This window comes from Thunnus thynnus, chromosome 1 (assembly GCF_963924715.1).
Source record: "Thunnus thynnus chromosome 1, fThuThy2.1, whole genome shotgun sequence".
Taxonomy (NCBI): Eukaryota; Metazoa; Chordata; class Actinopteri; order Scombriformes; family Scombridae; genus Thunnus; species Thunnus thynnus.
The window spans coordinates 37532946-37559135 of NC_089517.1; the positions used below are offsets into that span (position 1 = coordinate 37532946).

Genomic DNA, 26190 nt, shown 5'->3' on the forward strand with positions numbered 1-26190 from the left:
TTTCCAGCCTTCATTTTTTGTTGTTTCAGCAATAAGGTCTGGATCTGCAAGTAAGAGTAGGCACAAAAACACCACACAGTTTTTCTCTTTCTCTTACACACACATACACACACACTCATACACAAGACACTTTAAGAATAAACAGAATGGTCAGTGTAGGTCAAGTATTAAAAAAATCAACATTTTTTTCCCATAGGCCATGTTGTTGTCAATATTTAAGCCATTAACTGAGCTAAAACTTGAAGAGAAGAAAATGTATTTTAATATGTTATACACTGAGTTCATGCTGGAATGTGAATTTCATCCGTCCCCTCAGAGAGCTAACCAGCATCATTCATTCGGCTGTGTGAGCAGTGATAGGAGACCATTATTTGAAGTGAGAACCTGACTCAAATTGATTTGTGTTGGTTTCCATATTATGAGTCATGCAAAAGAAAAAAATAAGTTGAATTCCACTGCCTACGCTATTTGAATATGACTCACACTCACTCAAATTACCATTCCCCATGCAGTTCATGCAGCTCGAGCCACAGGCAGGAGCACAATGTACATAGACTGGATGGTGGAGATGTTCAATCTGTTTAACAAGAGGTCAAACAAAATATACATCTTGAAGTCATTCAGTAGCATACATACATATGTAGTTTTTGCCTCTAACATAAATCTACTTCTTGTAATGGTTTTTCTGCTGATCTGCTGGCCTTGTTTCAAGACAATAACGACATTAACCTACTTCTCATTATTGTCATCTTTACTTAAAGAGTTGGTTTACCAAAATTACAAAAAAAACCCATATGTTTCCACTTACATTAGTATCTTGCCATGCAGATAGTTTTATTGCCAGTTTAAGAGTTGTAGTAGTAGTTCGGTCTTTTGTGTGTGACACAGACACATTAATGCAGTTTAACTTGCATTTTTAATTTGCACAACATAAACACATTAGCATTTTTTTTTTACCTTTTGAAGGGAAGTATATAAAAGCCACTCTGAACCATTCTGAGTCACACAACGGGCACCATTGTGGTCTCAGTCTTGTCCTGTCTTAAGCCATTCTGGACACTCTTGACTCATTCTCAAAACTGCTTGGATCTAGACTTGTCTTGGACTTGACTTAAAGGATATGGCTGGCGATTTTCTAGGGTTTTCAGAGCCAAACCAACAATAAATTGATGTTCTTACAAGTTTTATCCAAAGCTTGATATATCTCCGTGCTGTAGACCTCCGTTATTGTCCAAAAACTATTAAAAACACATCAAGGAGCCACACTGTTTGGGCACATAAGTTTGTTTAGAAATAGCTCCAAAGACTAATAAGAGTGATCATGTTTTCAGTCTCTGGAGAGTAATTCTATGTAAGGCTGACGCCACTGAGCTTGTGTGGGAACCTGGTTCAGTTTACAGAGCTTTGCTAGCTTGTTGTGTTACATATCACAACCTCTTGACTTTGTACTACATTGTTAATTTCTCAGAGGAGAGGATGTGAAATGTAGCACAAGCTAGCAAAGCTATGTTCACCAGTGTGCAATACTGAGCATTTTGAAATTTGAATCATTTGCACTGTAAACAGGACCGAGTTATAAATATAATGGGGGTGAATGGGCCTCCATAGACTTTTATCAGTTATGAAACTTATACTTCTTTTAAACTGTACATGTTATTATATTGAAATCTTGTACAGTTGATCAATGTTAGCAGTCTCAAAACTGCAGGAAGAGATACAAATGAAAAGTGCATGTTTTCAGGCATATCTCATTAAATATGCAAATGTAAGCAAATTCCATGAAAAAGCAAGGTACAGCAAAAAATTACACCCATATTAATAAAGTATATGAACAGTAAACAGTATGTAGCATAAACAACATCACAGTGTGATTACTGCTGCACAGCTCACCCAGTTGGTGGAAACTTGCAGCTACTTTAAGAAAAATCTAAATTTGAGAGAAGTCGACCTGTTAACAATGTTGAACTTTACAGTGTAAAGATGAGATTAGTGATTTGAGAAGATTTCTGATGGATGTAATAAGTCATCAATGGAAAAACAAAGGTACACACATGCACACACACTCACCCCCAGCTTGCGGCTGCGCATGCGTACATAGCCCTGCTTGACGATGTCATTGAAGTTGGAGGCCATCTTCGGAGGGGGGGTAACCTGCTGGCCGTTGCTGTGGAGACCATTCAGATGTTTATTCCCTCCCTTAACCAGTCCCTTGCTTTCCCTTCCTACCTCTCCGAAGCTTCCAGCTTTTTTTTTTTTTTTTTTTTTTTATCTCTCTCAAGACTTTTTGTGTTTCTCCTCCCTCTAGCTCTTCCTGTTTCTATCAGTCCTCAACTCCGTCTCTCCTCTGCCGTGGAGCTTCCCTCCTCACATCTCCCTCCCCTCTCTCGCCCTCCTGTTTCCTTTTGTCTTCTCCTGATGGATTCGTTTCTCTCCTTCTTTGCCTCTCGTCCCTCTTGTGTTTTTCCTTCACTCCGTCCTCCTTTCATTCACTCTTCATCAGACAGGTCTTCCCTCATCTCCCTCTTTGGTATCTCTAAGAAATGGACAGACAAAGAGATAGAGAGACAGAGAGAGACAGAAATGGATATATATATATATTATTCATTGAAGAGTGAGGAGCACAACATTATCGTTCATTATTCATGCTGGTGGCACACACTGTTACTGAGGGCACGTATGCAGGATGGCTGCTTGTAACATGTCATTGTGTATGTGTTTGTGTGTGTGTGTGTGTGTGTGTGTGTGTGTGTGTGTGGCACCATGACATGAAGCTGTAACTCTACAAAGGATATTACAGGAGGTAGCATCAAGGAGGCACTGTAAGCAGGAAATGAAAAGGTACAAGGCCTAACCTGTTCTCTAATCAGAGTCCGATGTGATTACCCATCATGCCAAGCTGTTTATTCCCTGCTTCCATCTAGTTCGATTTCCATTTCAAACACCCTGATCTCTTCATCTTTCTCTTTCAGCATTCAGTATGTTGTAATGCCACTGGTCACGCAAGGGTTACAGTATTAACTTCTCTGTGCAAACATGACTGTGGTGTCTTCATTTGTCCCTTAACCGTTAAAACTGCACCGTATTTTTTATGTTAATAAGAGATCAAATGAAATGCAAGGTGCCGCTCAAGTTCCCTTCAGCTCCACACAATCTTTTATCCCCTCTCAGCTCACTGTTTGATTTTCAAATTCTGCTCTCATTTCCAGCAGCATCAGCAGCAGCTGTTTTTACAAAATAAAAGCTCTGATGAACATACTGTACTCTTAGCCTGTGTCCTTATGTCTCCTTTATAGAGAGTTCATATCTTCTCTGTTAAAAATGTCATCGGTCGTGACTGAATTTGAACAGATCCTCACTGTGGAGCTCTAATCCTATGAGAATGCATTAGTTAATTAGATAAGGAGACCTCAAACTATATAATCTGCTTTGAGTATGGACGTGATGTTTTCAAAATTAATTAATTCATTAATGTTATGTTTTTTTCAATACACTTCTTCAGTCTGTGAATGGACTAGTGCGAGCACAAAGAGCCATGGAGGAGATGACACTGTGCATGACCCAGTGCTGGAGTAAGCCATGTGCGAAGTACAGCACAAATATGACCAATTATGCATTCTGTCTATGCAGATGAACATGTGCTGCCTTGTGTGTGTTTGTGTGTGTTTGCCATCATCCTAGGAGCAGTGGGGCAAACATTTCACATAGGGCTCAGTGGTAAATCTCCCTGACAACAGTGGAACAGAGACATTAAACTTTAACAAGGGGGTCATTAATACACACATAGTTGCACACACACACACCCACAAACACAAGGCTGGCAAAAGAGGAGACAGGGAGAGGCTTATCATTATGGTAATGTTGGTTTAGCTAAGTGGCTCAGGACAAAAGACTATTAAACATTAAACAAACACACAGGATCAGACTAAATGGATAAGTACACAATCATGTAAATACATGCACAGATGTCATTGACTGGAACAAATGTTGTACACATGAATGTGTAAATACAACAATAATCTTTGTTTGTCACATTCTTAATGGAAGCAGAGTACCTCTAGGGCTATGACGAACCTGTATTCAACTGACCCACCTTAAATAAATACTGTGCTCAGGATGTACTGTATTCAGGATTCCAGGATGTGTATGAATTATACCATGAATAAGTCATCACTGCAATCATAAGTAGACATTAGTAGGTTCACCATAAATAAATAATCACATTGCTAGGAAGCCTGGAAGCCTCTGTTGGCCTCCACTCTTCATTGAGTTATGCCAGGTTCAAGGGCTGAAGGAGTTGAGGGAAATGTCTAATTGAAATTTTTCAGACCAATGTTGCAATTGAATTAAAGCTGCTCTTATCAATATTTTTGTATTAACACTATCTGTGCCTAAAGCCCATACTGAACTGGGAAAAATGGTATTTAAATATGCTGCTCCTTTGGCTTGGAATCAGTTGCAAAACTACTTGAATCTTCAGGAACTGGTCTCACTGGATGCATTTAAAGGTTCAATGTGTAAGAATTGGCTACCTGATCCAAACAAATAGGGGGAAGCACATCACCCCCTCCCCACCCTTCTCCCCAAACCTCAAATCACCCCACCATTATTATCACTCACTGAATATAGCGTAAAGCTTACTGTTTACAGTGAATCTGTGCTATGGCACTGCTAAGATATCAAAATGCTATGGACACATTAGAGACAACAGTAAATTACAAATGAGCTGCACAGATTAGAAAGCAGTTCTATCACGGAGATAGATTACAACATAACGCGAAGTAACAACTAAATAGTTACACACATGCCCCTAGGATAGCTGTAAATCGTAAAATGTCATGGAACTCACTAATAGTAAAACAACAGTTTTTCTGGTCGAGCTGATGTCCCACACAGCCAGCATCTGCGTTGTTGGAGAAACTTTCCAAATAGACGTTATTTGGATAAACTGACCACAAATTGGGAATGATGTTGATGTCTTCAACGAATACTCATGAATATTTTAATATTTTACATTTCTGTAATTTATTCTTTATTTTCATTGTAAATTGTTATATTTTTGTCTGCAACCCTGTTAATTGTGCTGCTGTCCGTTTATGACAGGACACTCATGTAAAAGAGATTCTCACTGAGACTTCCTGGTTAAATAAAGGCTAAATAAAAATTAAATGACAACATGCAAAGTAGTCACTCATAGTGACAGACATTTCCCCTCAGCTCTACGAAGCATTTTAGCATCTTTTAACTCAGTGTTTTAGTTTTACCTGCAACTTGTCTCTCTGCTATCAATCTTGTTTCCAGCAGCAGCAGACAGCTGTTTTTAGCCAAAAAGAAAAAAAGGCTCTGATAAACCCACTGTACACTCCTCCACAACCTCTGTGCATGTGACGTTCCTGTCATGGATGCTTGGTTTTGTACCATTTTTATGTCTCTAGAGAGTTGCGAAACTAGATCACTGCATTTTATATTATTTCTTTAAGTATTCCGTTTCAGGTCATGTGCTCAGTACAGAACTCAACGTTCCATTGGCTATGTTATCATAACTCGGGTTTGATGATATGCTATTATGTCCAGTGAAACGAAACCAATGAGCTTCAGTATCAGCATAAAAGAGCCATAATGACTAAGCTTGGATAAGCACCATCATGCATAGAATGAGCAAATGTAATGCATTTATTTAGTGCCCTACTCTCCAAAAAGTCCTCTCCTTTCCTTCCATTTTCTTTCTTTAAGCGTTCATGTTACTGGAATATTTGATCACCTCAACATCAGAAACATATGGAAGTCCAGGAATGTCAGTATTAAAAAGACATCATTTAATAATTATATTGAAATTATAATCAACCAAGTATCAATACTGCTTTCCAGTGAGCTCTATGTCCACACTAAAATCAAACAGGACAAGGACAATCAAACAATACTCAAGAAAAACATGCACTGTTCTGCCCTCTGATATAGCTCAGTAATAAATGGTTAATGTACATTGCTTGTGCTAATTGATCACAATTCATGCTGAAATAGACTATCCAGATAGACACACAGTATCACATTGGTTTGTACTGAACTCATGATTGACCTTTATTTTGATATGTTGCAAGAGATATGCTGTGCATTGTGTAAGTTTTTTCATCAAGTCAATTCATTTTGATGTTGAAATGATGCTAATTTACGATAGCATTACTTGCTAATCTATGACCATGTTAGTCATTTGCTTGTAATTCTGTTGAACATTAGGACTTATTGTCCAGCTGTGTTGTAATCATACAGTAACTTTGCTATGCTAACTAAGAGACATTCTAAGTCTCTTCTGTTTTTTGTTTATTACAGTTTCACTCATAAATTTTCACCTGTCATACACGGAGATGGTCAATAAAGGAGCAAGGCACTCACTTCCTGGCTCATGGAAATCGAGTTTGGCTGGCTAGAACACATAACGGAAATAGTACATGCACGAATTTGCTAATACAAGGCAACCCTGACCAGAAACATGTAGCAAGGTGTTCTCTGGTGTTCAACGTGGTGCATTCAATCAGATATGATCAGTTATATCCTGCCACAGGATTTTAGTGCATGACTTTGAAAGATTTCACAAAGGAGGGCTGGAAGAATCCTGCCATTATGAAAATAACCAATGCATTTTATTTCTATTAGAAAGAGCTAAAATAAGGATATAATTCAAATTACAGTTTGCAATTTCATTTTCAAGTTCTGCTTGCACATTGTCAGTCAATTTGACAATAAAAATTAAAGAGTTATGTAATCAAATATACTGAAACCTATTTGTCAGTGGAGTTGTTATCTTAATATTGGCAGTAATTATGCATTTTCAAACATGAAAATGAAGATAAGATATTTTATTTTGAATTGTATATTTTGTTATACAGAACATGACGCCTACATAAATAAAAATTGTGATTTCAATGTGATTTAAGTATTCAGTTTCAATACTGGCAACCCTTGACTTCCAGAAAAGAGCTGTAATCTTTGCAGCAGAAGTCAAACTATGCAATAGACTAAATAAGCATTTAGGTGTATGTGATAAAAGTAGACACCAGAAGCCGCAATATACCATCACAGAGAAGAACAGCGCTTCAAACTTACATGAAAAGATACAAACAATGAAAAACAGTACATGTGTTTCAACCTGTGTACATAAAGAAAAATACTAATTACATTTAAATGGGTTTTGATTGCACTATCTGACTCAATAGGCCAGTCGTTTACCTGCATGAATAATGATCAGTTATTAATAATACACACAGAGAGACATACAAGGATGGCAGCCTGTCAAAACCAGATGTAAAGCACAACAAGGGCACAATATTGATTCACAGATGCTCTCTCATTGATACTGTGTTGGCCCTTCCTGTGTGTGATGACACGGAATCAATAGTGTTCACACGAACCAGCAACAACAACACACACCCAACCACAGTTCAAACTCTTCCCAGACATACTGAAGAAAGTGTTAAACGTCAGTGTATCAGTGTCAAATGAACTGTGATACATTGGTATAATCAGTGTGAACAGAGATGGCGTGCCTCTATCACAAGTAATTATCAGTTGTGGGACTTCTTACAAGTGCACTCAGTAATTTTTTAGTGGTAAAAATAAAATGCCAGCAAGGTTTCGCAGTCACTGTACATCAGTGACACCCCTCTTACAAATCAGCGGCTGCTGAGACTTGATTTCTACAGTTCACTGTTTACATTCTACAGCACAAGAAGACAAGCTAGCAAGGCTACCAAAAAGCACCCAACTTACACCTTTGGGTGTCTCCATCTGTAACATTCAGACTCTTGAAAATAACATTACCTATGAGGATTGGGCAATATTTAATCATAGCTAACATTAGCCATGTAAGCATGTTAGCCAGGTTTATTGTTGATACAACTTAGCAAACGTCAGCTGGAATTCCCTAACAAAGAGGAAAAAACAGAGGATTGTGGAGGATACATTTTTGACTAGCATGTCTGTATGCTAAGTAAGAAGCTAGAACCCCTAAATGTCTTTATGCTGAGCAAAGCTAATTGCTAATTAGTTCTAGCTTCATATTTAGCGAACAGACATGAGTGCAGTCATTTCCCAAAGTGTCAACCTATTCCTTTAAGAATAAGGCTGGTGTAATTCTATATTTTTGATGTTAGCAAATTCCATGAAAAGTCCAAAAACCAACGTGTCGGTGCATCTCTCAATATTTTCTGACTTTCCTATCCTGTCTGTGGCTCTCAGCCCAAAGCCCACTGGTTCCTACTGAAGATATAATTCTTTAAAAACTGATAACAAAAATATAGTTTCATTTTTTTAAAAGGCTCAGTAATTTCCTACAACAGCTGGCCACTGTAGTTTTCAGCAAATGTTACTCAGACTGGAGTAAATAGCGCATTAGTTGGCGACTATTTTCAGCTGCAGATTAATAAACATTTTGTCCTCGAGTGAGTATTTACATTCATTGTTGTCTGCCATAGTGTCTTTTTACCACTACCACTAGACGGCACCAAAGTTGTCATTTTCAAATGCTACACATAGGAGCTTTAAATTTGGTATTTAGAAATGGTAAAAGGCTTTGGTTACTATTAATTTGTGATGACATGATTTAATTTACAGATCTGAAGAATACTGACCCCCAGTGAAAATGAACAGTTAAGTATGCAATAGATGACACTTTTGTCTGTTCAAAAATGTGTGTTTATCTGCTGTTTGTCTGTATAAACCTGCAACTGGGTCGATCAACCACTACATTTCCTATAAAAGTGTGTGTGTGTATGTGTGTGTATGTGTGTATGTATGTGTGTGTGTGTGTTGTGACCTTTATCCTCTCCTGAGCATATTCCTTCTCAGGATGGCACTTTTGAACATCAAAGATCATGTCTGGTCAGTATCTCTGTACGCTTAGACACACACACTCACACAACTAATAAGATTACTGCCACACACAACACAGTAAGACATGGACACACACACACACACACACACACACACACACACACACACACTCAGCCACCTGTCTCTCCAGCCTCTCGCCTGCAGAGAAGTGACTCATGAAATCAGTCAGGCAATCAGCCTCTATTCCTCCACACCTGTCTCCATTCTTCTTCTTTTCACATTTAACCTTCCTTTTACACATTCCCTCCCTCATATCTCACTTTTTTCTTCCAATCGTACTTATTCATCCCTTTTGAGAAATGTATCTATAGAATCCTTCAGCCCATTTATCCCTTCATTCTTTTGTGGAAGATGACGCTGTGTTTCTGCTGACAGCTAAGGAATTCTGATAGCACTACAAAGTTGTGAAGACATTTTGTTATATCACGTCCTATTTGATAAAGAATTCACAGTGTATGCGGGTGCTTTCACACTTTACTTGTTTGGTTGGGTTTCAAATGAACTGTGGTGTGTTTGGTCGTATAGTTCAGTTTGTTTAGGCTGGTGTGAAAGCAAAGACCAACCGCAGGATTTTTTGATACTAGATACGCGACTTTAGTACAAAATCACATGTATTCAAAAGGTTAGGTATTATTAAATCCATCTGAACTGTCACGCAAGCAATCTTTACTGAAGATCATTTCTACGGTAACTCCTACTGTGTGAATGTCAGTATATTAGTGCAGGAATTTTCCCATGATACATTAGAAAGTGAAAAAGAGTGTGTCCAACTCAGACTATTTTAGCAGTTCTTCATAGAAAAGTGAGTGACATGTAACCACCCATTAATCCCAGTACTTTTACCATTCAGTAATTTGCATGATTGTTGACTTCTCGCCCAATTTCCTGAGCAGCAAAACTGTTTTAAAAGAGTACTCCTTTACTTTAGGGCTGTACTCCTTAAACACTGTCGGACTGATGGACAGTTTCAAAAAAGGATCAAAATCGATGCAGCAGAAGCAGAGATATCGTGTTTTTTATTCCATGTGTTATTCTTTTGTGTGAAAACCTGTTGCCTACATTACCCATGATGCAGCTTTCAGTTAATGTATGTGTGTGAAGTCACTTTTTCTTTCATCAGTTCATTCAAACCCAGGTGGAAATAATCCAAGTCTACACAAGCACATGCACAAACACACGCACACGCACATGTGAAAATATAGACTCCTACTAATTAAATTGAACTAATCACAGACCCTCACCTTCATCGATTCCCTTCATTGGTCAGTTTTAGAACATCCAAGCCCACACATACATCAAATACTTCAACCTACACACACACATACACACACACATAGAAAAACAGCACAGACATTGATCTGTAAATCAATTAGGCAACTCTATTCAGAATGGATTGTGTTCCCAGTTTAGAATATGTGAATTGGGTCTGTCAGGCAGCACATGACACACACAGTGTCCAATAGAGATCTGTAGAGCAGTTCACCCAGGAGATAAAACAGAAGCCAAAAAAGATGAAGTTGATTGCACAATCGACTGGTGCAGAACAGTGTATTCAATGACACCTTCTCCATAACAACTGGCATATCTGTGTGTGTGTGTGTGTGTGTGTGTGTGTGTGTTGGGCTGTAGGTGCTCAATAGAAACATGGGTATCCTTTTACAACAATACATTAGAGCAGCAAAGTGGTGCGTATAGATTTGTTCTGTATAGACTCTTTCCATTACATGTAATTATATTAAGAGGAAATTTTGACCTGCTAACCTGGAGTAAGGGTCAGGGTGACAAAAAACATTTGGCTTCATCCTCATGGGATCATGCATATCCATAACATAATTATTATCATTATCATTATTATTATTATTGTACAATTTTCTTAATCAGGACTGTTTGTAGACTCTTTCAGACATGTATCCCTTTACGTTAATCTGATGGTAATTTAACATGATGATCTCATGTCTGAACAAGGGCCCAAATTTTTACTTAAAAGTCACGACAGCAATTTCCACATGACTCTTAACACAGCACGGGGCTGAGACAAATGTATGTCTTGTTTTACCTTCTAACATCACGGTAATACATTTAATACCTCAATCACCATCTCTTATGCATCAAATCAGTTTCATATACTTGTAAAGATCAGTCTACAAAAACTAGCTTTTCCCTCAAAAAAACCCTCGTATAACAAAAGGTGATAATCAGACCAGCACGTCCTCTCTGTATGTTTAGTTTTCATAGATGTCAACTGTTAAATGGAAAGGCCTATCACATGATACACTTATATACATATATACAGCATGTGAGCAAATGGAAATTAAATGAGAGTCCCAACTTAACATCCTGCCATTCAATGATTATGCATGTTGGACTTAATAAAACAGGCAGCAGAATTTGCTCTCCAATAACAATGATGAAACTGACGTGAAAATGCATCAGTGGATTGACTGTAAGGAGCAGTAACAAGCGTCCCTCGTGCTCATGATGGTCATTCATTAAGACTTAAACGGCAAAATAAAGCAAAACAAAGAAAGTCTTCATTCTTGCCATTATAACACTATTAACTCGCTCTGTTTCTGTAAATGTCCTGAATGATAAAGAGCCATCACTTTAACATTTGGAGAAGCCAGCAAATTTACGTATTCTCTGTTTGAAAAGGACTTAAGCGGTCGCCAAGGGTGCAACCAGCTGGCGAGGTACCAAAGTGGAGGAAAGAGTTTGCACAATTCATTTATAGACACAGCAGTTTACACATGGTGCTGAGAGGAGTCTGCAGGTTGAATCTATGGGAGGACTCTCTACTGGGGGCTGATACTAGCTGCTATATTATGAACTAAAACTGTTGGCTGTGATTTCATTTATCACTGCACAATTCATTCACTCACACATAAACATAGAGGGATATATAACCAGGTTGCATAGAGTATGTTCCATACTATCCAAAGGGCCAACTGCTTATTAACATTTTGATTATTTTGATTAATAATATGATAACTAGCATTGCAGACAGAGCTGCTTAAAAAGGCCATATTATGAAAAACTCATCTTTTAAGTGCTTGTGTGTATGTATTTAGGTATCTGATGTGCCTACCAACACACAAACAGTGAAATAAGACCACCCAGTCAGTTTGGTGTGGGCTGGCTTGCTCTGTACTCTTGTGATTCAGCAAGCCATTCAGGTTCGATCCCCCATCTTACCTCACACAGGGTGAAGCTAAGCTAAGGCTAGGCTAGGCTAAGCTAAGCTGAGGGCGAAAAAAAAGCGAGGTCTGCAGAAGAGAGCCAGCCAGGAAACAGAGCTGAAGAGTCCTGCGTCACTGCTGATGGTGTCTCATCCTCTGGAGGAATAAACACCAGATTTTGCTCTGATCCGGAGCAGTTTACCAGTGGGAGCAGTTTGTTTTTTAGTTTTTGGGATTAAGTGGATTCATCTTCAATCTCGTTTCTCAACCTAGCTGGAGCTAAACTAACACCGGAGTCACACAACACCGCCGCTGCTGTCATCAATAATAAATATCTTAAATGTCGTTGAGTTTATATAATTTTAAGTTACACTATTTGTAGATATTAATGTGTATAAACAATAACATAGCTGCTGTATTTATGCCTTTAGATGACGTTATTTTGAGTGTGGATGAAGTAGCTACAACGTTAGCATAGCTCTGATCGATCCGAACTCCATTCAAAAAACAAGCGTTTTAACAGTTGTTTGCTTGTCATCTTGAGGACAGACCTGACAAAGGATGAATTCAGGCTTTTTACAAATCGACATCATTATGTAGTTATTTCGGTATCCTTCTGATCTGTTTATTGCAATTAAATCACAGCGAAATCTAAGTTAATTACACTCAAACCAGCTGTTCTGAACAGGCTGTTCCTGTTTAGACAGGATGAGAAGGCTGCTGTAGTGCTTGATCCTTGTGGTATTTTGACCAATGCATGTCAGATACATTTTCTTAAGACCTCAAAGAACTGTGTTAACTTGTGAAAAAAGGGTATAATATGACCTCTTTAAGGTTTAAAACAGTCATTTCACGTCTATCTCACACTTGGCAGGTGAACCTCTAAACTGATGCTTCCTGCAACAATAAATCCGTACTGACTCGTTCTGCAGGTATTAAAAAAATACTGCAGAACATTAAACAGAATATTACAAGAAAACCATCAGAGGAAAGCTCTGATGCAGGTTATTCAGTATGTTTTAAAGTCTACCTTTTCATACAGTATCCAAATGACTTTTTCTTACTTTTTATCATTTTAACACAGAGCTATTGTATGCTAAGTGGGTAATGCAAGCTGTAGCACATTACATACAGTAGGAAAAGGTTCAACAAAAATAGAATTATAATAAATATTGGATCAAAACTTGTGGTTAGAACCTTCATAAGTGTAAGTCAGATAATTCAGTACAGAAAGGACAGTGTCTGGCCCCCGGGGGAACCAAACAGGCCAGAAACATCCCCATTCTGAATGCACTTCATTTCACTTTCTCATTTTGTCACCAGACCACCAAATCACTTACTCTTACTTTCTGAGTAAGAGTGATGGATCCAGTGGATAATTTCCACTGGGTCACAGTGTGTAAAAGTCTGTGTCTGTATCTAATTTTTGGTGAACAGTGCAAAGCTGATTTTTCATGAATGAATTTTCAAAGCTTGGATTGTTGTTACAGTGCTTCTATCAAGAGAAAAGCCCTCACATCTGAGTACACATCATCTCAAAGTGCTGTATAAAATCAAGAAAGAAAAAAAAGATAACAGCAAAAACAAAGACAGACAGGAAGAGAGAGAAACAAAGAAACAAAGGAGAGAGCTGCTGAAAAATCTAAGTAATCAAAGTTAAAGTCAGATGATGCTTTGATTGAATTTCCTTGTTACAACAAAGATGAAACTGCAGCCACAGCCAATCCTTTTGGCATTTTACAGTGTGTGTGTGCATCTCCATGATTGATAGCAGGCTTTACTGTAGGAGGAATTGGGCTTTTCTAACCCAGTTTCACCCTTCAACACCTCACAACAAACATCTCTCTCTCTGTCACGCACACACGTGCCCGCATGCACACACACACACACACACACACACACACACACACACACACACATCATTTCCCTTCCTCTCACTCTGGTAATCTTTCTATCACATTGTCCGTAACCTTGCTAATAATTGTATCCTAATACTGTGACACACAGCTGCACATATTCTCAACAATAGTATGGTACACAGTATGTGTACAGACACACTTTTAGATGTATTTGTAATAAGATTATCTTCAGTTCTGTTTTTGTTGGGATGGTATTACTGAAAAACGTTACACATACATTTGCAGCAGGAAGCATGCTAACCTGCTCACAATGACAGTGTTATGTTAACAGTATTGGACAAATTAAAATGTCGACCTGATGATGGCACGTTCCTTTAATGCTTGTACAGATTCTGAGTATACATTAACCTGTTTTTCCAGACAAAACGTACTTGCACATGTTAAAGTTTGAGACACAAAACTTTAATATTTTCATTACTAAATGACGATGAATTGTGACATAAAGAGGATAATACCCGGGGTGCTTGTGACTCACGGGTTAAGATACCAACCATTAATCACAACAGTCTGAGTCTGGCTGGGAACCTTTGTTGAATCTGTCTCTCCCACTTTTTCATAGTCATAACTCCACTGTTGCTTAACATTGTTTGGGTTTTTGAAGATAAAAATCCTTTTTTTCCCCCAAATACAGTTTTACATTTTCAAGAATATTCCCAAAGCGTCACTGTCTTGATACTGATGGACAGACCTTTTTCTGAGCTGTTTCAAAATTCCAAAGTTGGAATTTCTGCCACAACTTTACCTTTTTCCAAAATCCCTACATGTATTATAGTAAACAACTGAAGCAAATAGTTTTCTTAAAGGGACCATATCAGGACAGCCTGGTGGCCTATTAGTTCAAGGAGCAAACAATGACTCATGATGTCCCCGGGGTATCAGACTCCCCATCTGTCATCTCTCTACTGTCAGCTCTCTGTTAAAAGGCATAAAATGCACCAAACTTATATGTTAAAAAAGCACCACAAAACAATGTTACATATCTACTAGAAATCAAATAGATTTTACATCACATGACCATTTTCCGAAACAATATGTAGTGTTCAAGATTTTTGCACCTGGTTACTATTGCATTGCATTAACTAAGATTATTTTAGCTGCTGGAGGGCTGTAGAACAACCTTGTAAAGCTGATATGGCTACAGTGTTAGCAAACAGTTGCCTATTTATACATCTAGGAGACACGGAGCAACATTATCATTCATTCGGAGTCATGTTTCTGGCCACCTGATAAATTTCAGTCCAATATATCTGGCTCTTCAGCTGCTAAATGCTCCACTATGTTCAGCAGATAGTTGCTACCTGTGCCTGCTGTTTGGTGCTGAGCAGGTAATGTGCAGTGGGTTTATCAGAGCTTTTTTTGTTGAAAACAAGATTAATGAGCAGTGAAAGAGGACCAAAACAGCTGCTGGAGGTTGATGAGAACAGTGAGAGCAAACTAAACAGTAAATTTGTGGGGCATAAACACCAAAACAGTGAGATGAAACAGGCTAAAATGTTGGGTAGAGCTGAGGGGAGCTGCAGAGTTGGCAATAATTCTTTGTGGGTTTGTTACTACAAGCGACCTCTTTCACATTACAGTCATTTGTTCCATCTTTTCTTCTATATGTGAAACAGAGTTTTACAGTGAATCTGACAAAGTGTAATCTGATCTAATTCACTGTTCACTGTGATGGATTACTCAGGCAAGTTTCAATTCTCTGCAAGGACTATGTGTACTGAAATGAATGGAGATGGGTTTCTATATGAAAGCGTGGCTGGATTAACCTGTTCCAGGGGCTTCTGGAGGATCCAAGTAGAGCTGCTGTCTTGTGCTGTTTTACTGTGTGGTTGTGTTTGCACTACATTTATTTGTTTTGACCCATAAAGGATGTATGTTGTGCACGGTATGCATGGAACTATGTTGTTAATGTAATATACGAAAAAACAAAAACAACATAATTGCAATGAAATAAATGATCGAGGATCAGTTGCTCACTGTTGGTAATCATACTGTAAAACAAAAACACTGGCTCAGCCATATTGAAAAAGAAACTGAAGAGAAACTGAGAGAAAAAGAAAGAAGAGTAAAGAGGACGGGAGCAATGATGGAAAGAATGAGTAAGGAAACAAAAAAGTGGGGGAGTTGGGGATGAAACAGAGCATTTCAGACACTCATCTCTTCCTCTCTCTCTCTCTCTCTCTCTCTCTTTCTCTGTGTCTCTCTCTCTCCCTCTCTCTCTCTCTCTCTCTGTCTCCCTCTCTCCCTCTCCCTCTTTCTCTCTCTCTCTCTCTCTCTCTCTCTCTCACACACACACACACACACACACACACACACACACACACACCCTCATGCCTCTCCCCAGTCCGCCCCAAGGCTAACACTTGGGAAAGCGTCAGTCTGTCTGCTCATAACTATCTGTCACAGATAACGGTGGGGATAAACACACACACACACACACACACTCACACACACACAAACTTGCACTCCCACGCTCACACACAAACACGTCCCTGGACAGCTGGGCCATAGACAGACAAGACACTCCGTCTCCAGACCCATATCAGATGATTGTATGCATTCACTACACACACACACACACACACACACACACACACACACACACACACACACACACAGCCATAACCACTCATAGTTATCTTACAAGAGGCCTTTGAATTGCCAGGCACAATTTTTCACATCAGGGATCCAAAAAAGCCTCAATAAACGTCTTGCTTCAGACTGTGAGAGTGGGTGCTTTTTGGATTTCTGAAATATTTGCAGTAATACTCGCTGGAATGAAACACACAGCATTATTCTTTTTGTCTGTAGAGAACATAGAGGAAAGTGGAGTAAGATGTGATTTGGTCAATATGACCATGAATGAATTGAGGTCAGCATGTTAAAAATGGCGGGTGTGTATTATATCAGTGAGTGAGACTAAATGAAGCCCTATTTTCATGCAGCACAGAGTACACTGACTGTGACAGCAAAGTGCCAATTATGTTCATTTCGCAGCTTGTCATGACATTGCTTGCTCTGGAACAGGCAGAGCAGCCGGCTGGAGAGACATGTCAATACAAATTGGGTGCTGCAGTGCAATGTTGGTATAAAACATTATGCTTGGGTCTCTGCCTTCACAACAGTATCACACAAAGCCAGCACACTGAAGTGCTTCGGGCAGAAACACACAGATGTCACCAAAAACACAGAAACCTTTCTTCTACAGTATGTGTTATGCCTGCCTGACACACTTTGATATACATTTCCTGACCCGTGGACACATTTACATACATGCATCACAGTTATGTTCAGTTTTACTTGGTTCTGGTTCAGTGTAATTTGGGTCCAGGTAGAGCCATGTTCCACTGCTGATGGTCTCAGACTCAGGTATGCTTCCAATGAAGTGCTTGTTAGATTGTCTAACAGCATTAAACCCCTAATCAGTATTCATTTCATCAATGGAAACTATGACGAAAAATATTTGTTGATGACATTTTCACAATGAAAACAAGACTAAAACTGAATAAAAAGTAACTTTTGAGAATGAGAACTATGATGAAATGTTTTATGTTTATCATCCAAGAATAAAAACTAAATAATCAAGTGAAAAACAAACAAATGGACAAATGAATTAATTAGTTTTAACGCAAAGTCTTGTTCAGCATCCTGCACTGATTTAGCTGTTTGACCTGTTGCACTACCATTAAGAAGCATCTTGATATGAAAATAACTAGACTAAAATGTCTTCAGTTTTTGTTGACTAAAACTAATAAAATAAAATGACTAAAATTTAACTGAAACTAAAATATTTTCATCAAAAGACTTTGACAGAGTCACAACTCAGTCAAATCTGAGCACAGACATGATAGACATACTCCTGGAGTCAGAGCTTGCCTGAGGCACATTCAACACCATGAATATATTTGAGCAGAGACTGTCCCAAAGTGTGTGACATTATCCTGCAGTGCATTGGGCTCTCTCAGCCACACTGAGCCGGATTTAAGATTCTAACCAATATGTTATGCAAATGTGGATGTAGGATAGGTATCAAGGCCCTCCTTCATTTTAGATGAGCTGAATCCTTATAGCCCTCAATCTGCAGATTGGTAATTATTCAATTTGCAACCTTCATTATAAGCTCCACTACAAGTGCCACTGGATAAAATTAATTTCATTCACTTTTTAATCACACTAGCAGTCGGTCCACCACTTTGGTCCAGACTAAAATATCTCAATAAATGTTGAATGGATTGCCATGAGATTTCTTACAGACATTCGTGGTGACCCTGTGATCTCCCTCAGGCACCAACATGAGGATGGCCATTTTGGTTTTAATTGAAATGTCTCTACCAACATCAGATGGATTGCCATGAAATTTGCTACAGACTAGGGATGTCAACGGTTAACCATTAATCAGTTAACCGCCAAGAATATTTTTGAGCAGTTAAGCATGTTGGTCTATAGGTTCATTTGCATACTAGGGTTGGGTACTGAACTTGTTACTTCATGTTATTTATGTGAGATCAATTGGTGCCAAATTTTGGTAATTTTTTTGGTAAAATAAGTTTTAAAAATACACATTTACCGACCGAAGCGCCTAACACGGAGGCTCCAACACTGACAGAAGCACCAACAGACAGATACGAAGAGAAGCAACAAATCCATTTTACCAACCTGCACAACAGCTAGCAGCTAGTTAGCATGGCTAGCATCGTTAGCATAGCTGTGTCATGCTGTGTGTAGCACATAGACTGTATAAAAATAAGGTGTAGCCGTGGTGTCGTCCAGTTTAACAGCACCGTGCTGGGCAGGTGACAAGTGTGTTTACGGGGTTTGTGTGCGCTGAAAGACATCACAATGCAGATATAAAGTCATACAACTGATGGACTGTTAGCCTAGCATGCTAATCTTATGTTCTATCTGTTATTATGTTATTAGGCCATCACCCAGTTGGTGTGCCAAATGTGTGAGACCGACATCTGCCAATCAGTGTGGTTAAGGGGTGAGGCATTGAAAGAGCTGGCTGAGTATGTTATGCCATTGAGAGCTACTGTGACTAAACACACTGAAAACACTTTGAGGTGAAGAAGGATGAGCTCATTGTAATCAAGTTAGCATGCTAATATCAGCATTTAGCTTTGCAGAGGCACTAGCGTGACGACTCGTAGTCTTGTTTAAAATACGCACATAATATGTTTACACATTTTACAAAACATATATCTTGCCAATCCTTGACTTTTCCTAAAACTGTGTTATTTAATACACTCTAAGGTAATAAGGTTGTAGAGCAAAGTGAAAATAGCTATTAAATATTTATACTGAAAAGTGCCAATGGGTCATATTGACTTCCATAGACTTAAATTATTTCTTATGCCGCAGAAAAGTGTTGCATAGTGAGACTACAGACTGCGTTGGGTAAAGCAACCTTATAGGTCATACAAATTCATGCACATGTTTTCCACTTCATTTTACTGCATGACTCCATCCAGTTATATAAGCTATATACACTCACTGGCCGCTTTATTAGGAACACCTGTGCAATCTAACACAATCCAACACAACAGCTCTGCCATAAATTCTACATTTATGAAGCTTATATTTGTTAGTTTTTGTTGACATTGTCAGAAAGGTGATAGATCTACTTTATGTTTATTACTGAGGTTGTAGTGGGTGATGGTGGTGAACAAGAGTGCATTATATTGAATGGTGTTCCTAATATTTTTGCCCACTCCATAAACATACATGAGGGGGGCAAAATATTATCAACACTTAATATATACAAAGAGATGTGTAGCTGCAAGCTGGTGTGTTTGAAAGCGAGCTGGTTTCTTCCCTGTTCCCAGAAAGCACAGGGATGGATAGCGTGCTCTAGAGCAGACTAAACAACCCAAATGAGCATAATCAAATAAAAACAACAGACGTTGTTTAGGAATTGAAATTCACACTGAAAAGAAAGAAAAGAGTGGATAGACATTTCCATTGACTTGTAAGGTCGCAGTGCCCAACACAGTCCTGCAGAAAAGCTAATTAAAGCCTGTAGGGGTCAAAATGTCTCACTGTCACTGTTCAGTATCAGTGTAATCCTGCTGGTTCTAATGTTCAAGGGCACATTTTCAAATGGCTGTTCTGTTCCTGATCTGATGAGTCTCTACAGGTTTCAAAGCATTGCATTTTGTAGTTCAAGAAGACAGGCGAGTAAAGATAACATAAAGTGGTCTGTCATCTTAATGCATACAGTACATTTGGGTTGAGATCTGGTGAAGGTCATTGCGTATGATTCCCATTATTTTCATCCTCATCAAGACATTCAGCGAACCCTCGCGCTCCATACGGAAGCATCTGTATTCACTATGTTTCTACATTCATTTATTCTTTGACATCCGTCGGTATATTCTGCAGGTCCTTGTGTCCTTTACCTTGCTTTTAACTCTGATAACAGCCATGAGCATCAATATTAATAAGAGCGCATTATGTACCTGAACGAGAGCAGCATATTTTTTTTCCTTCCTCAACATGTGGAGTCATAACTGGAAAGCCGCTTTTGGTTTCTTTGTTTCTAGAAAAAAAAATCCAATTTCTTCAATTCTCACTGGTTAATCAAAGTAAATCAGACATGTAAACAGGATTATTCTGGGCTCATATTGATGAATGCAGTTAATTCAATTATGTAAACAGATTAAAATGAACACTGCCTTGCTCACAGTATTGCCATAAGTGGCAGCTACAAGCAAAGATTTAAATTAGGGCTGCAATTCTATTATTTCATTGTTATCTGTTATCTGTTGATTATTATTTTGATAAATAAAATAATCGTTCATAGTAAAAGTGTCAGAAAATTAGCAAAAAAATGCCTGCCACAAGTTCCAAGAGCTCAGTTCATATTGCCTGTTTTATACAACAGTCTAAAACCCAAAGATATTCAATTTACAATGATATAAAACAGAGAGAGGTTGCCACTCTTCACATATGAAAAGCTAGAGCCGATGCTGAATGTGAATTAATCTTTGAACTGACTTGATGCAACAGCCTTTACAGCTGCAGTGGAGGTTCTCCTCTGCTGGTCACTATTTGAGCTCATACTGTGAACTCCCACCTGCAATTTGATTCCATTCGTCTTCTCCTGTTCTTAAGTGCTGCTGTCACACTGTCTTATTGGAACTAACAGAGAAGCTTGACAAAATATTTAATTCATGAGGTGGTCCATGACAGGGTTATAGCTGGATGTATACAATATGCCATTACTGCAGTGGCATCTCACGTATAAACCAATAACACTGTAATGTATCTTGTACAGCTTTTGACAAAAAAAGTCTGTAAACCTTGTTGTTGTTACAAATCAGGTGCTCCGACAACAGATATCAACTTTGAGAAATAACTGAAAGCAAAATCCACAAGGCTCTGCTCCATAATGTCGTTTTCATTTTTAACTGATATAATAATACACATGTTCCATCTAGTGTATGTTTCCTGGCTGCAAAGAACATTTTCATGTCTTTCTTTCCTACATTAGCAACATGGCTCCTGAGGAATGGCAACATCGGTTGGTCTATTGGACAGATTGTCATGAAGTTTGACATTCAGGTCACCGTCAGAATAACTTCTAACTTAACTTTGGTGATCCTTTAACTTTCTATGTGGTGCCATCATCAGGTAAACATTTTAATTTGTCTAATACTTTGGTTTATGATCAACTAATGATATTCTCATCAGCCTCAGCTGTACTACTGGCAAATACTACCTGCTAAAATCAACATGCCATTGTCATTGTGAGCATGTTAGCATGCTGATGTTGACATGTAGGTCAAAATGCCACTGTGCCTACAGCCTCACAGAGCCGCTAGCAGGACTGTAGACTCTTATTTAATAACATGTATTTCACCTTCTCCTGACTGTTAAAAATGGAGACATCAGCCTTATTTTTGGACTATACCACTGCTGTAACAGCAACATTGCTATAGAATGCAACACAGCTGGTAAATAGACTACATCCTGGTTGGTGCTTGTTTGACTTCCACCATATTGCAAAAACACTGCATTCAGTAATTCACATGTACAGGCTGGGCACATTGTGAAAAGCATTAGAGGTGAACAAACAAATGAATATCCCTTAAACCTGCAGACCTTTTACATATAAAGGAACATTCAAGCCCTTGCCAAACAAGTTCACACAGTGCTGATTAAGCCTATCACTGCCAGATAAATCTCTCTGTATTTCACAGTATACCAGAGTTTTTAATCTGGCGTCAGGTTTGACATAAGCTGGCCTGACTGAATGAATACAGAGTTGACCTGAGACTTCCACTGGCTGAGCTGGCTAACTTCTGGTTAGCTCTCTGCTAATTTCAATGGGGATAAAATAATTAAGTCGTGCGGCTCTTCTAGACTTTCCAAATTTTATCAGACTGAATGGATTAAATTCTGATAGTGAAATGAGTCATTTTGCCGAGGTTGTGTGACGCTCAAAGCAATTTATCCACCATTTTATAGTCGAAACAGTAGCGACAGCGTAGGGAGAGTAGGACTGAGCAAAAGTCAGAGGACCAGCCGAGATTGTCACTAAAATGAGAATAGCTGGTCCACCTTAAATGAGTCTGGGCTGAAGTTGTCCCTAGCTTCAGGGCTAACCCTCTTCACTTCAGCTGGGTGGTAAGCAAGATACGGGAACTTGGCTTGGGTCTTGTAGTGTGTATTCACCGACAAATAGCCTAAATTGTACACACACTGCAACGTTCACAGCAATACTGCTGAGTTCCGGTCGCCAGCCTCGTCATCACAAACTCTCCCTAGCTCATGCTCTCTCTTTCTCTCTCTCTCTCTCACTGGCGGAAACCCTGGATGACCTTCAAACTTAAGTCTGCTGGTTCTTTCCTCCAAAACTGTCTCCAATGAATGAGGAGACAAACTAATTACAGAAGCAGAATTTTAAATAAACATATTAATCCTTTTCCTTTTATTGGCAGTAATGCAGTTACTCCGATATACAACAGCACACAACATGGCACTGGCAATGAAACTCTGATAGAAAACATTTAAAAAGCTTTTACAGACCTTGAAGGACTTTCATTTCCTGCAGAAAAACAACCCGGACTGTGCTCTTATGAAGCCTTGGAAGTAAGAGAAAACTATTTCAAGCTGCTGATTATTAATAACAATTGTGGATGGTCTCGCTTTTCTTTTTGGGAAGTCAATCCATAAGTAACACTTTGAAGATGTCATGACACCTGGCTGTGCCTACAGTCCTTTTTTAAAATGTATTATATGTATTATTCTATTCTTTTTATTCATTCCCTTACTGTTCTTACTGCTGCTGTTTTCTGAGGGTTGCCACACTAAATTTTGTTGTTTTGCATACATTGACAATAAAGTGTTATATGTCTTCAGCTTAATCACTTCAACACTGATGTACACCATCACAGCTATGCCAAAACCACGCAAGCCACAAACATTTACAGAACAGTCAGCTTCATTTGATCAACCTCATCTAAAGGTGGAAAGAACATAAATAGTTCCTAGAAGTGAACGATCTAATTGGAAAAGACAGTGAAAAGTAAAGTGATTAAGAAAAACAAAATGTAAAATGGAACAATTCCCACAGTAAAACACCTAATTATTCTGATTTACTGCACTATAAAACGTCCCCCAACAGTTTCATCCCTGCACGTAAAGCTGGGCCTGGACTCCAACACAGACAGACTTTCCTCTGGGTAAATGGGCTGACTGTTTCATCTCTGTTTGCACACACACACACACAAATACAGTATACACACATACAGGGCACAGCGGGTAGCACTAAATCCTTGGCAATTGCTACTGTCTGGTGAGGGCTTTCAAAGTTCAAGGCTAGTGAGGGACATGCCTTTAGTGCTGCAACTAAAGATTATTTTGATCATCAAATCATCTGTTGATTATTTTCTCAATTAATCAATTAGTTGTTTGGTCTATGAAATGCTTCCCAAAGCCAAAGATGATAAAATGTCTTGTTTTGTCCCGACCAACAATCAACAATCTGAAGATATTCACTTTACTATTACAGAAGAAAAAAATTCATTTGTATTACAGTATATTCATTTAAGAGACCGGAACCAGAGAATTTTGGTATTTTTTCTTAAAAATGACTAAAAATGATTAATTTATTACCAAAATAGTGATTAATCTTCTGTCAGTCGACTAACCGATTAATCGACTAATTGTTGCAGCTCTACATGCCTTCATCTAAACTAGATGTAGAAAGGAAAGAGGGAAAGAGGGAAGGCAGCGAGGAAGGAAGACGGGACAGGGCACTGGTCAATGAACACCATCTGCCAGTGCTGGGACAGAGCACTGAGCTTTCAACAGATATTAAAGAGACTGGCGCCCGTCAGGTATGTGTGTGTGTTTGTGTGTGTGTGTGTGTTCAGCAAAGACAGAGACACACACAAAAACAAACAAATGGATAGAATGACATAATATCCTCAAAAAGAAAGGTTTAATTTATACAGACCTAACAGGCAAGAGTGTAAAAGATACAGCAACCACAGATAAATGTATTTTCTAAATACCACCTTGGATTGTGCCCACAGTGTTGTTGTTGTGTCTGGGGAGCTTAACTCGTTAGGCTTGTAAGAAGTGTTTTTGGTAAATGCCTTGGAAAAATACAGTGTGTGTGTGTGTGTGTGTGTGTGTGTGTGTGTGTGTGTGTGTGTGTGTGTGTGTGTGTGTTGTAATTGGGCTTGTGAACAGAAGATTTTGAACAAAGTAGAAAGCGGGCATCCACTCCCAGTGTTTCCATAGCAATCCTGTGGATACACATCAAACAGCTGCACACTACTAGGGGAGGTGTGTGTGTGTGTGTGTGTGTGTGTGTGTGTGTGTGTGTATGTGTGTGTGTGTGCGTGCATGGGTAACATCAGTATCATCTGTTACTAGACTCAGAATAGGCCCGGAGATAAAAGAAGTCTAGGAGAGATCAAAGAAAAGAACATAGATTCTTCGTCTGTCTCTTTCTATCTACATCAGTCTGCCTCTCAGTGTCTCTGTATCACACACAAACACACATGCATATATATATACATACATCAGTGACCGCACTGATAACAGCAGTATAGCTCCAGTGCAGGCGTTTGGGCAACAGTTGTGAGTCGGGGATGTAGATTGACATTTTGGACCAAAAAAAAAAAAATCTATGGTTCCTGGTTGTGATTACTCTCAAAGTTTCCCCACTAGAAAACCTCAAAATGTTACCTGTCTGGAACCATCCTCAGGCTGCTTTTCTTTCCATTTCTTTTGAAGAGTTTCATCCAATACGAAAACATTTTAATTGTTAATGATGTCCACATTGATTTTGACATCAAGCCAATTATCACGCTCTCACTCAGTGTCAGTTTAATTCATTGGCTGCTTTACTGGCATGAGACAGCAACTTCATACGTTTGCAAAGTAAGAAGGTGACAAAATAGTCAATAACAACGCAATTAGAGAGGATTATACATATATCATATATTATACTTCAGTACGTATCCATTGTTATATGAAATGAGATATTTCAACTAAACTTGTCACTAAAATGAGAATATGTGGTTCACCTTAACGGAGTCCACATTAAGTGAGTCTGGGCTGAAGTTGTCACTAGCTTTGGCGCTAACTGCCTGAACTTCAGCTAGGTGGCAAGCAAGACATGAGAACTTGGCTTGAGTCTAGGGTTCACATTTGTGGTTTTGAGTGAAACGTCTCAAAAACTATTGGGTGGATTGTTGTGATATTTCGTACAGCCAGTAATGTTGTCCCCTTACTTTGATGATCCCTCAACCTTTCCTCTAGCACCATCATCAGGTCATCTTATTTGTCCAATACTTTGGTTTATGACCAAATACCTGCAAAACTAATCACATTCCCATCAGCCTCAGCTGTAGTGTTTAGTGCTAATTAGCTTATGTTAGCATGCTAACATGCTAAACTAAGTTTTGTTAGTATACTGCCAAAGTACAGCTGAACAGAACCTCTAGCATGGCAGCAGACTCTTTGTCTTCTTTCACACTTGACACAGGCTAACTGTTTCCTCTGTATTCCGGTCCTTGTGCTAAACTAAGCTAACCACATCCTGTTGTGGAGATGAAACAATTATTTATCGTCTCATTTGACTCTGGGCTGAGAGGGAAAACATATTTGCCAAAATGTCTTAACTTTCCTTTAAATTCCACTTCTTATCTACAGGCATGCTACAACAGAAACTCAGACACACAGGCAGCGGCTGCTTT

General features: G+C 38.8%; 1 protein-coding gene across 1 annotated transcript in view; it reads right to left on the reverse strand.

Annotated features, from left to right (window-relative positions):
• The window catches only part of dok4 (docking protein 4), an 80146-nt gene that overhangs the window by 42169 nt on the left and 11787 nt on the right, over nt 1–26190 (reverse strand). The window contains exon 2 of the mRNA XM_067597286.1: nt 2068–2533. Coding sequence (XP_067453387.1) covers nt 2068–2133 — 66 coding nt within the window. The 5' untranslated portion in view covers nt 2134–2533. The remainder of the gene's footprint in view (nt 1–2067; nt 2534–26190) is intronic.